Source organism: Curcuma longa, chromosome 7 (assembly GCF_044706935.1).
Source record: "Curcuma longa cultivar G26 ecotype Majalengka, Jawa Barat chromosome 7, ITB_CL_G26_1.1, whole genome shotgun sequence".
NCBI classification, from domain to species: Eukaryota; Viridiplantae; Streptophyta; class Magnoliopsida; order Zingiberales; family Zingiberaceae; genus Curcuma; species Curcuma longa.
The window spans coordinates 10,428,579-10,440,031 of record NC_133867.1 but is presented as its reverse complement, the minus strand read 5'-3'; the positions used below and the strand labels follow the sequence as shown (position 1 = coordinate 10,440,031).

Here is an 11,453-nt window from a genome sequence, read left to right as displayed (position 1 = left end):
GATGTCAATCAGGACCCGAACAGAAGTAAAATTGATTCGACTATAGGATTCGACTAATTAAGCAACAATCGACTGATGTTGAGATGGATGGAGCCGTTGAGCTGACAGGTTAGAGTAATCTTTGAATCTATAGTTGATTAATCGACTAATTGATGGAAATCAGCTCTGATCTAAAGGCTAAAAGAAAAGTTTTGAAGAGATTTTCGGAGCTAGTTCTTGAGAGTTTAGAGACAAAGTACTTTACATTTCTCTTCACCAAGAGGCATTCCAAAGCAACAAAAAAACAAGTAAAGCTAAGATCATTGTGTAAAGTTATTTTCACTTTTTATTTGTATTTGTATAATTGTATGTGAAATCAAGTTGTAAAGATTTCACCTCCAAAAGGTATCCAAGAAGGAGAAGAAATAGTGAAATAGTTGTTAGGATTAGGTCTTGGACGTAGTCGCCTTGGAATCCAACTCTATATTCTGCACATCAAGCTAATTAATTCTGCACATCAGCTCTGATCTTTGGATCTTACAAGCCAATTAATTTTGAGATATAATCCAACTCTATATTATGTACATCAAATAAATTCAAAAAAATGAGATGACTCTTAATATGACATCTTAACATAATTAATCAATGTACTATCCAAACTTATATTTCACATATAAAATGAATTTGAAAAGCGAGGTGATTTTTGATGTGACGCTCTAACATTACTAGTTGTTAGAACGCCGTATACATACGTTGCACGAGTTTCGAATCCTTATTATGGCCCAGGGTTTTAAATTTACCCAATAATCATTATCAAACAGGAAAATAACTCTAATATCCAAACAAAGTAAAAAGACTCTCTTATTATTATTATAATCACTTAAATTCTATTATTATTATTATTATTATTATTTTCTCAGTAAATATATACACATATAAAAATCTATACCTTAAATTTAAGTTCGGATTCAAAAGAATTCGATTCGGGTTTTTATATGGATCCGTTATCATCCATCTTGTCTTCAGTGCAAGGAATCATCCGGTCGCCACCGGGCGTTCCGTGATTTCGTGCCAAACAGAACCTGGTTTCCACTGCGAATCTCGATCTCGTTCGTCTCCTCTCCGATTTGATGTCCGATCTCCTCCGATTCTTGCTCCCAGATCTCGTCGGTGATTCCTCCCCGCCTCAATCCGTCGACGAAGGCCCACTCCAGTTTGAGCTCGGCGAGATCTCTTGGTTGTAATGCCGGACCGCTCGGATTACGACTCCTCCCCCAAGTCGCAGTCGAGCTCCAGCGGCGAGGAGGTTAGGACGCTCCCCGATCCAGGCTCGCCTAGCAACGCCCAGCAGTCCTCCGACGAGAGCGGCAGCAGCGACGGCGTGCTTGTGGATCTCCCGGGACAAACAGATCAGGTGCCCGCTTTGGATCTTTCTGTTTGTTTTTGTTCCTTCTCTCCCCTTTCCTGTTTGCGGTTAGAGGTGGTGTCTTTGAACGATTAGGTTTGGTTGTGGATGCTGACGGGGTTGCGACGCAGGATTCCAGGAGTGTGCGAGGGGATCCCGACACTGGCATCCTGGTAAATATAGATGGATCGATGCAGGAGTCCACCGATGAATCCGGGAAGGAGGAGGCGTTCGAGGATGCGTCGGATAACCTTAGCAGCACGGCGTCTTCCCGGAGTGTTGGGCTGGAGGAGTCCATGGCTGTGATCGAGATTGGGGAGCGCTCTGGTAATAGATTGGTGGATGAGGAGCTTGCTAGGGTTCAGGCTCGGCTAGAGGAAACCATTGCTGAGTGCCGAAAATATAAGGTAGGACGCTTGCCTTTCTGCCTGCGTAATTAGTTGAGCTCTCACGAAGAGGAAACTGAAAAGCCTTTTTTTTTTTTTTTGACTCAGGAGGAAAGAGAGGCTTTTGGCAAGGAGATTAGTAGCGTTCGGAAAAATCTTCAGGACATCGTTGACCAGCATGCTTTGCGTGCCGCTGGCAAGAATAATGACTCAGTCAGTCTCCCTCACAATGAAGCAATTGAAAGCGATGATAGAGCATTGGCATCACCCACACCTTTACACTCTATGTTGGATGGTTGTTCCAAGTTGTTGGCCGATTTGAAAACCATTCTAGGCGAGAGGATAGATTCTGAGAGTAAAATAAGGGAGCTTCATGCTGCTCTGAATGCAAAAGACCAAGAAATTGAGGATCTCAATGTCAAAATTTCAGAATCTTCTGTTTCTCGTGATATCATTATTTCTTATTTGAATTCATTCGAGGAAACACGGTTAAAGACTGTTGAAGAGTCAACCAACCTTGTCACCAAAAGGTTGCTTGATTCTCTGGGACCAGCAGTTGGCCAACATGTATCTGCTGAAGATTCTTCAATTGATAGTCTCTCTCTTGTTGAGAAGAACACACTTCTTCTTATAGAAAAGCATTCTAAGTTCTTGTCAGAGATCCATCAATTGAAGCAGTGCTTAGCAGAATGCAAGCCTGCATTTGCATCTATACAAGATGATGATTTGGGTAATGCTTTCAGTTTTTTTCGTGAGGAATTGTTAGAAAGCAAGAGAAATGAAGCTAATCTACTGGATAGCATTAAAAAACACGAGGAAGAGAAAGAGAAACTTTTTGAGCAGGTCGAGAAAATAAAAGAGAATTTGGAGACAGCTCAGTTGGAGACAAACAAAACAAAGGCAGAACTTGAACAGGCAGAAAACAAGTACATGATAACCAAAGAAAAGCTAAGTATGGCGGTCACAAAGGGGAAATCGCTGGTCCAACATCGTGATGCATTGAAGCAATCCTTGGCAGTAAAGACAAGTGAGCTAGAAAAATGCGTAGAGGAATTGCAACAGAAGTCTGAGGTCCTGCATGCTACTGAAGCTAGTCTTGACGAGCTGAAGCAGTTATTGTACCAAAGGACAAATGACCTTGAGAAATGTTTGGAAGAGTTACAAAATAAAACTATTGAACTAGAAACTGCAAAGGTAAGCATTGAGGATATGAATGCAAAGTATGTCACAGTAAGTTCTCTTCAGGAGTCCCTTTCACAAAGGAGCAAGTGTCTTCTGGACATTGAAGATACTATGTCACTTACAGATCTTCCACAGGAGGTTCTATCCATGGAGACTATTGATAGAGTAAGGTGGTTGATGAACCAAAAGGCTAGTGCAGACATCATTGTCTTGGAAAATAGGAAAGTTAGGGATGCTTTGTTGTCAATTGAACTACCAGAAGATGTTTCATCTAGAGAATTAGATTACCAAATTAATTGGCTTGTGAGAGAATTCACCCGTGCACTAGATGATAATGGTCAGTTGCATGATGAAATTAGTTCTGCCCGGATAGTCACTGCATCACAACAATCACAAATGTTAGCGGCACACAAGGGAATCAACAGCCTTGAGTTGTATCTTATGGAAGAAAAGCTAGAAAAAGAGATTATTCATAATGAACTCAAAGAACTACAGTGCCAATATGATGACATGGTTCAGAAATTATCTGTGCTTTCTTCTGATAAAGATCTATTGCTCAAAGCATTATTAGAATTAGCTGAAAATACATTAGATTACCAACTTCCTGTTGATATAAGTTCAACAGTAGATAGCTGTGTGATTAAGATCAGTGAAAAGATGGCATCATCTCTCACTGGAATAGAACAAATTGAAAGGATGCAATGCATATTGTATTTAATAGATCAGGAATCAAAATTATATGAGCAGATTCTGGACGATGAAATGTTTGAAAGATCTGCCTCTTCAAGGCTATCCGATGAGTTGACAAAGTTGTCAAATGAGGCAGCTATATTGAAACATGAGAAAGAGTCGATGCAGAAAGAAATAGAGCGACTTGAGGAAAAGAATTCTCTGCTAAGAGAAAAACTATCCATGGCTGTGAAGAAAGGGAAGGGTCTAGTGCAAGAACGTGAAGGGCTTAAAACAGCCTTAGAGGAGAAAACATTTGAAATTGAGAAGCTAAAGCATGACCTGCAGCTGAAAGATGGGACTATTAATGAGTACCAAGAGCAGATCAATAATTTGTCAACTAATATTAAGCATATTGAGAAACTTGAGGCAGGTATTGCTTCACTGAAGAGTGAAAGAGACCAGAGCCAACAGAGCTTGCATGAGAGTAGCACCAAATTAGATACCTTAGTTACTTGTATAGAGAAAATTATTGTTCCTACAGTAACTGTGTTTGAAGGGCCTTTGGAAAAGGTGAACTGGATTGCTGACTACATTCAACAATCAGAAGTGTCAAAAGGTCATGCATTGGAGGAGCTCGATAAACTAAAAGAGGAAGCTAGTCTGCAGGCTAGGAGGCTATCTTCTGCCATTGAAACTATTAAGGAATTAGAAGAAGAAAAGTCTAAAACAGACCATTACATTTCTTTGATTTTTGAAGAAAAGAATGCAATTCAACTTGGCAAAGTTTCAGTCGAGCAGGAATTGAAGAAGCTTAAAGAGGAGGTTGATTTTACTGCTAGCAAATTATCTGAGGCTTATGCTACCATCAAATTACTTGAAGATGACTTGGCAAAAGCAGAAAAGGATATTTCTCAATTCCAAACAGAAAGAAGTAATTTGGAAGCTAAAAGTGAACGAGAGATTTTTGAGTTAAATGTCAAGTTAACTGAATGCAGGGAAAAGTTGCTTGAGAGTCATGGAAGCATGGAGAAATATTTGGCAGAGATGAATAGTCAAGTTGGACATCTGATAATGTTTATAAAGGACAAGACTCTGTTATCTATAATAGCTGAAGAATCTAGCAAAAGCATGGATGGTTTCAGAAAAATGAATGGTATTATTCAGAATATGCATAGCTACTTTGCTTCAAAGGGAATGCAAACGCTGACAGACTTGGAGGTATGTTTTATTTGGTTTTTGTTCAAAAATAACACTTTTAGCTCTTATGAGCAATTGCAGATTTCACTCTTCCTACTTTATTTTAATCACTGCTAATCAAATTTCTGTTTTGTCAATAGTGTTAGTGCAGAAAACAAACCTGAAATGAATATGAATTCAAGTCAACTTGTATCATTCCTCTTGTATGTTAGGACCGGTAGGATGATGACTGGATTAGCTAGAGGGGATGAATAATACTTGATTGGCAAATTACGATTTTTACTCTTGCTAAAACTTAAGCAAGGTAAATCAAATAATGTTAAATCTAATAAACCAATTTATGTGGTGCAGATACCTTGAGTCTTGCTCCATGTTCTATGACTCTTCGATGAGTCACCCCCTGAATGCCCATTAGCTTTCTTCTTCTTGGATCTTTCAGTAGGGGGAGAAACCTCTTACAGGAGTCTTGTTACAAGAATGAAAACAAGTGAAAGCTGGCTAAGATTATGAATATGACAAGAAAGATCTCAAGAGATCAAAAAATAAAAGTAAATTGCCAACATTTGCAAGCTCTTCTTGGTTCTCTTTTATGGCCTCCAAGTTATCTTCAACACTTTTCTTGTTATGTTGCAGATTATTCAACTGACTACCTTACTATTTTTGTGATTGCCCCAACCTTTAGTGTGCCAACAGATCTTTGAGTTGATTTCACTAAATGCTCGGCCTGACCAACCAATGACTACTTCAATTGATTCATCGTGACTTCAGTCGACTACTATTTTATTGTGTAAGTGATTTCAGGCCAACCATACTTCAGTTGAGTCACCGCGACTTCATTTGACTAAGCTATTTTATTACATATGCGATTTGCCCAGTGACTCAGCTTGCCGAATCGACTCAACTTGCTGATCGACTCAACTTGCCCAGTCGACTCAAAGATTACTTGTATACTTTTTCTCTACCATATTTCAATGACCCTTTCACTAGGTGGCTATCCCTTTATCCATGGTGATCTCACTGAAGAAAGTATACATGGAGAAACTATCGAGGATTGTTATTCAAAAAGAGAGTAGTTTTAGTATGCAAACTAAAGAGTCTTTGTGTAGTTTGAAGCAATCCCCTGCATCATAGTTTCGAAGATTCAGTTAGGCTCTCCTTCAATTCAATCCAGGATGATCAGAAATGTCTCAGATCACTTAGTATTTCATTTTACCTCTTTAGTTGGGAAGCTATTCTTCTTATTGTTATGCTCATAATTGGATGGCTCTAAAGGGATAATGAGTCTGAAAGTTTGGCCTCATTGGCACTTATAAACTAAGGATTGAGATGATCTAAGATATTTCTATACATAGGGGTGACCTGCTCTCCCAACTGAAATATGTAAATATGCTCAAGGAAATTGGTATGATGGGAACTAAGCTAGTTGATTACCCTATGGACTGCTAGTAACTTAGTTGTAAATGTTAGAGACTCACGCATAGATACCATATAATACAGGGCATAAGGTGTAACTTTATGTCAATATAGATACATGGGCATAAGGTGTAACTTTACATCAATGAAAAATAAATATAGGTAGAGAGGACTATATAGGGTATTAAACTTCAACAATTTCACATTAGTTTTCTTCATTGACTAATGATCTAGTTGAGATAGGATTTTTTGCTTCCATGTATAGTCAAAGTTAAAACTGTAAAGATGCCGTCTTCGCACAGGTCCCTCCATTGTTATTTTGATTCTTATGTGCTTGCATGGCCAATTATTTGAGTTGCATAGATATTTTGGAATTCAAGGTACTATTTCAAGCTTTTGTTTAACATAGCCATTCTGATTTTAGTATCATTTTTAATTAAACCCTAAACTGAATATTCATAGACCACACAATAGCCCAAATTTAAGACCAAATTGTTGTTTTTGCGTATTCCTGTCATACTAAAGCAATTGTAGCCAAAAGACCTTATCATTAGGTATCTAAAACCTGAATTGTTGGTCCAAATGTGATGTAATGTCAACTCCTAGCATGCTACTATTGATTATTAATAAGAAAACCATAGAAATGATTTTTGTCTGTTATGCTTGTATCTATAAACAGATATTAACTGCATGATTTTCGTGCTTGTGTTTCTTTTTGACATGAAACAGACATGGGCCTGACCTTAATTTCTTCTGTTAGGTTTTCTCTTTGCCTGAACTTGTTAGGTCTCTCTAGAATATATTAAAAATTTTTGAATCATGATATCTTTGGCTTATAGCTTCCACTTGTAATCATCTTTATACTTCATATAGTAATTATTGCATACTGATAGTTTTATTGAAAGTAGTTATATTTTCTTTTACTGTCAAATTGTGAATTTATTATGAATATGATATAAAGAGCAATTGTAGATATAGATTAAATTGAGTCTGATAGATGTAATTGTACTACAATGTCATGTTATATATCCAGTTACCCACCTTGTCACAAGTGATATAATTCTTCCATCGGATGTAGTGAAACACTCATAGTAAAGACTATGTGGACTAAAACACTTATTTTTTTTTCTTTTGACATAACTGACTTATTGATTAATACATGTGACTATCAGAAATTAATCCCTCAATTTTTTTTTCTGAAGTCACGAAGTGAAATTTACTGCAGTGAGATCTGAATGAGAATGCATTTCAGTTCAGATATAGTGTTACATGCAAACTTGCACAATGCCTCTATGTCGTAGTAGATAGGTACTTTTACACAAAAGGAGAAAGTAAGCCATGGGTGTAGTTCCTTCCACCCTCATATTCCACAAATGAGAACTGATATTGTTAATTCTCTCTTCTTTATATTTTCAAGTTGAATATGCAGATGTGTTGAATACTATCTTTTCTCTTGATTTACCACATAACCTTCTCTAGCTTGACTTTATATCAGCCATTTTCTTGTTTCTTCTTTATGGAAATTGTGGCAACCTTGATCTTTTTGCATGATATAATTCTCACCAGGATGCACCTGCATTTGAAGAGATTCCTTTACCAGAAATGGATAGCTTCACAAATAACTGCAATGCAATGTTTGAGGAAAAAGGTGCAATTGACAGAGAAGATGTTCCTGATTTGAGTAGGATTGTAGCAGGGCTGCATGCTCAAGTTGAGCTTCTTGGAAATTATTTTCGCACTTTCTTCAAAAAACTGGAAAAACACATTGCAAGTATATTGCAAGGTTTGCAAGTTACCAGAAATGAATTTGTTCATGTTCTTGAGCTTAGTGACTCCTTGAAGTTGGATTCCTATAAACTAGAAGCTCATAATAAGGCTCAGGCAGAAAAACTTGTTTCTTTACAGAAAGGATTGACAATGCTATTCTCTGCTTGCAATGATGCTACACGAGAACTTGCTGAATTGAGTGATTCAGGGGACTCTTCAAGTGGCACTGTCTCTGCCTCACATAAAGAATCCTTTTCAGGTGGGACTGAAGAGGATGTTGATTGTTATCCAAAAGTGGCTGATAGTTTATTATTTTCAGTTAATAAAATTAAGAGTAAGGTTCAGCAATTACTGAATGCAGAGAAAGTCTGGTTAACATTGGTAGACGATACTAAAAACAAATTAAAAGAAGCTGAACTGATTGCTAAAACTTCAGTTGAAGAGAGGATGATTAGCCAAGAAAGAGTTTCCATATTAGAGAGAGATGTTGAAGCATTGAATGGGTTATGTAATGATTTGAAGACTAAAATTGAGAATTATCAGGCCAAAGAGGATTTGTTGAGGGACAAAGAAGAACTTTTGACAAAACAGCAGCATGCTTTAGACAGAGGTAATTATTCATTTGTGTCCACTTTTCTGTTGAATCCTACTATTAACTTCCTATCGACCCTCATTCTTTTTATTTCATTATCAGGAATCCATGCCCAAGTTTTATCAGAGAGTCAAATAAGTGTGCTGATGGATAAAGTAAATAAATTAGAAATTCCTTATGTTGAGTCAGGAACACATGATGTTGGGGTCCATTTCTCAGATTCTGTTGAGAAACTCTTTTTTATAGTTGATAAAGTCAATGAGATGCAGCAAAAGACGGAAGTCTTGTGTAATGAGAAGGAAGATATGCATTTAATACTTGCTTCCCATGTCCGTGAAATCGAACTTCTAAAGAAGGCAATTGAAGAACATAATTCTCACTTTCAGGAATTGGAATTAAAGAAGAATGATTTATTGGAGATAAGTGGCGATTTGGAGAGAATTATAAAGAAGTTAGGGGGATATGATGATCAGAAATCTTTAAGTGGCAAACTTCTCGTAACAATGTTGGATAGATTGATAACTGCCTCAGTGTTGGAGTCTGAAAAATTAAGATCTAGAGCACAAGAATTTGAGGCTAAATTGCAAGCAAAAGATGATCTCATTCATGAATTGTTAGATAAGGTAAAAACACTTGAAGATTCAGTTCATGCTCAAAGTTTGCAGCTGGAAATCACAAAAGAAAGGACTGTTTTCGAAGCAACTCCCTCAAAAATGGGTCCAGAGATATCTGAAATTGAAGATGCGGTGAGACACTCCTATCTTTTCACTCATTTCCGATTATTTACTTATCAAAAAACATTCTATATAATTCAATGGACTTCTAGTTCTTCAAAATACAAATACAATTTATGATGCTGGAACTTTCTGGTCCTGGTATTTACGAGGTGTCCCATCTGTAGTTAATGAATACTTGCATATAAGATGGAGATAATAAATCAAAGAATCATATGGTGGCAGGCTAAGCATAGCCTGACATTGTTACAATTCAAATAACCTGGAAAACATGTTAAGACATTTTGCCATAAGATATTATTAGATTTATCTACTGTGTCATCTTGAATTTCATTTGTTTAGACAATATGACATTACAAGCAAATCAACATGGAAAAAAGCTCAATTGGCAAGTTGATATCAGATGGCTTGTATTTTATGAAAATTACATGTTAGTAACATAAATGATGCTTTACCTTTCAAGGATTATTTCAAGATATTATTTTAGTTGCTGCTGCTTTTTTGTAGGGACCACTGAAAGAACACCAAATTACCCATTTCAACTGCTGCTCAATTGAGAACAATGCGAAAGGGATCTGATGACCATCTTGTTCTAAACATCGATTCTGGGTCTGATCATTCAGTTGTTGCTGCAGAGTCTGATGCTAAAGGTTTGCACATCAACCTTCTGATCAGTAAAGGAATTCATCCTTAGTGGTACAAATATATTACTAAATACTATTGTCTCAAACAGGTCATGTTTTCAAATCTCTGAATACTTCTGGTCTAATCCCAAGACAAGGAAAACTGATTGCAGATAGACTTGATAGTATTTGGTGAGTTCTAAATCAATATCTTAAAGTTTGATGCTGTTTTGGTGTTTGCTTTCTTGATATTTTCCTCCAAAGATCTTGTAATCTTTTAGATGCAAGGTCATATATTTATTTGAAATAAAACCATGGTCATCAAATCCTCTAGTGTAGTATACATTTTAAGTAGAGCATCATTAAGACTTCAAATTATCTGATTTATTTGAACTTTTTTTTAATGTCGGTTCAAATAAAGCTTGCAAACTAATGATCTAAGCAATTCTTAGAAATTTCTGTTTTCAAGACATTTTTCTTCTCATGGTATAGTACCTAGCACCAGCAAACTTAAGTTATCAAGAAATCACTAAAAAATATGCAATTCTGCCTGCGAGCTTCTCATTTCATACTAGCAAACTATTTTTTGTTATTATGGAAATACCATTCAATCTGACACATGATTTTTGCAGGGTTTCTGGGGGGCAGCTTCTGATGCGCCGGCCTGGAGCAAGGCTAGGTCTCATGGCCTATACGTTCTTCATGCATCTATGGTTGCTAGGAGTCATCTTATGATAAGGCCAATAAATTTAGGTCACAAATATAAGATTAGAATGTAATATATCTTTTCATTAATTTTTTTTACATCTAGTTTATATTCTTTCTCCCTTCAATTAACTGGAACTTGAATTCAACAATTCATAAACAGATCCAAAGATGTATAGTGATAAAAATTCCTTAAACACCATTGCTTCACGGAGTAATGGTTTGAATGGTGGGTGACGTGTTATAGTATCCATGAGTAGTAGGTATTTTTATTATATCGAGAGATCTGCATTAGCTTCCTTTGGCTTTAGGGAATAAAATGTATTTTATTTTCTAACAAAAAGGTCATATTTACTCATTTGGGAGATTCAAAATTTTCTATATAGTTTGTTTGATAGAGTTTTTCCTGTTTCCTTTTCTGTGTTCGGGAATTTAACTTGTTGCTATGCTGCCTGCTGTCCTAATCGAGTATATTGTTTTGTATTTTGCAATTGTTTAATATAGGACAATTCTCCTATAAAGTTTATACTTCATTCAAATTACTCTAACTCTTGCTAAAACACCTTATTAAATCACACACCTAAGTTTCCTAAATGTTTTCATTACCACTTGTGTCCATTGCAAAACCCATCACAAGTTAATCTTGAAACTGTCATTTACTTTTATTTGACTTTCTAGTCTCATAGCTAGTTTGTTGGCCTTGTCATTGTTAGATCTTTGCCTTGAATCATCGGAAATTTGATGATGTCATAGTTTGCAAGCATCGGGAATTGATGATGAGATCTTTTTTGTTTTTGT

At 36.5% G+C, this 11,453-nt stretch overlaps 2 protein-coding genes across 2 annotated transcripts; both read left to right on the top strand.

Annotated features, from left to right (window-relative positions):
• The first annotated feature begins 1,035 nt into the window (after positions 1-1,035).
• On the top strand, positions 1,036-9,494 carry LOC141832615 (trans-Golgi network-localized SYP41-interacting protein 1-like). Its single transcript, XM_074720089.1, has 6 exons — positions 1,036-1,393; positions 1,516-1,791; positions 1,879-4,842; positions 7,801-8,611; positions 8,696-9,339; positions 9,420-9,494. The coding sequence occupies exons 1-6, from the start codon at positions 1,223-1,225 to the stop codon at positions 9,492-9,494; spliced, it is 4,941 nt and encodes a 1,646-aa protein (XP_074576190.1). The 5' UTR covers positions 1,036-1,222.
• Positions 9,495-9,848: 354 nt separating this feature from the next.
• Positions 9,849-10,930, top strand: LOC141832170 (trans-Golgi network-localized SYP41-interacting protein 1-like). Its single transcript, XM_074719659.1, has 3 exons — positions 9,849-9,977; positions 10,061-10,142; positions 10,583-10,930. The coding sequence occupies exons 1-3, from the start codon at positions 9,890-9,892 to the stop codon at positions 10,683-10,685; spliced, it is 273 nt and encodes a 90-aa protein (XP_074575760.1). The 5' UTR covers positions 9,849-9,889; the 3' UTR covers positions 10,686-10,930.
• The last annotated feature ends 523 nt before the right edge of the window (positions 10,931-11,453 follow it).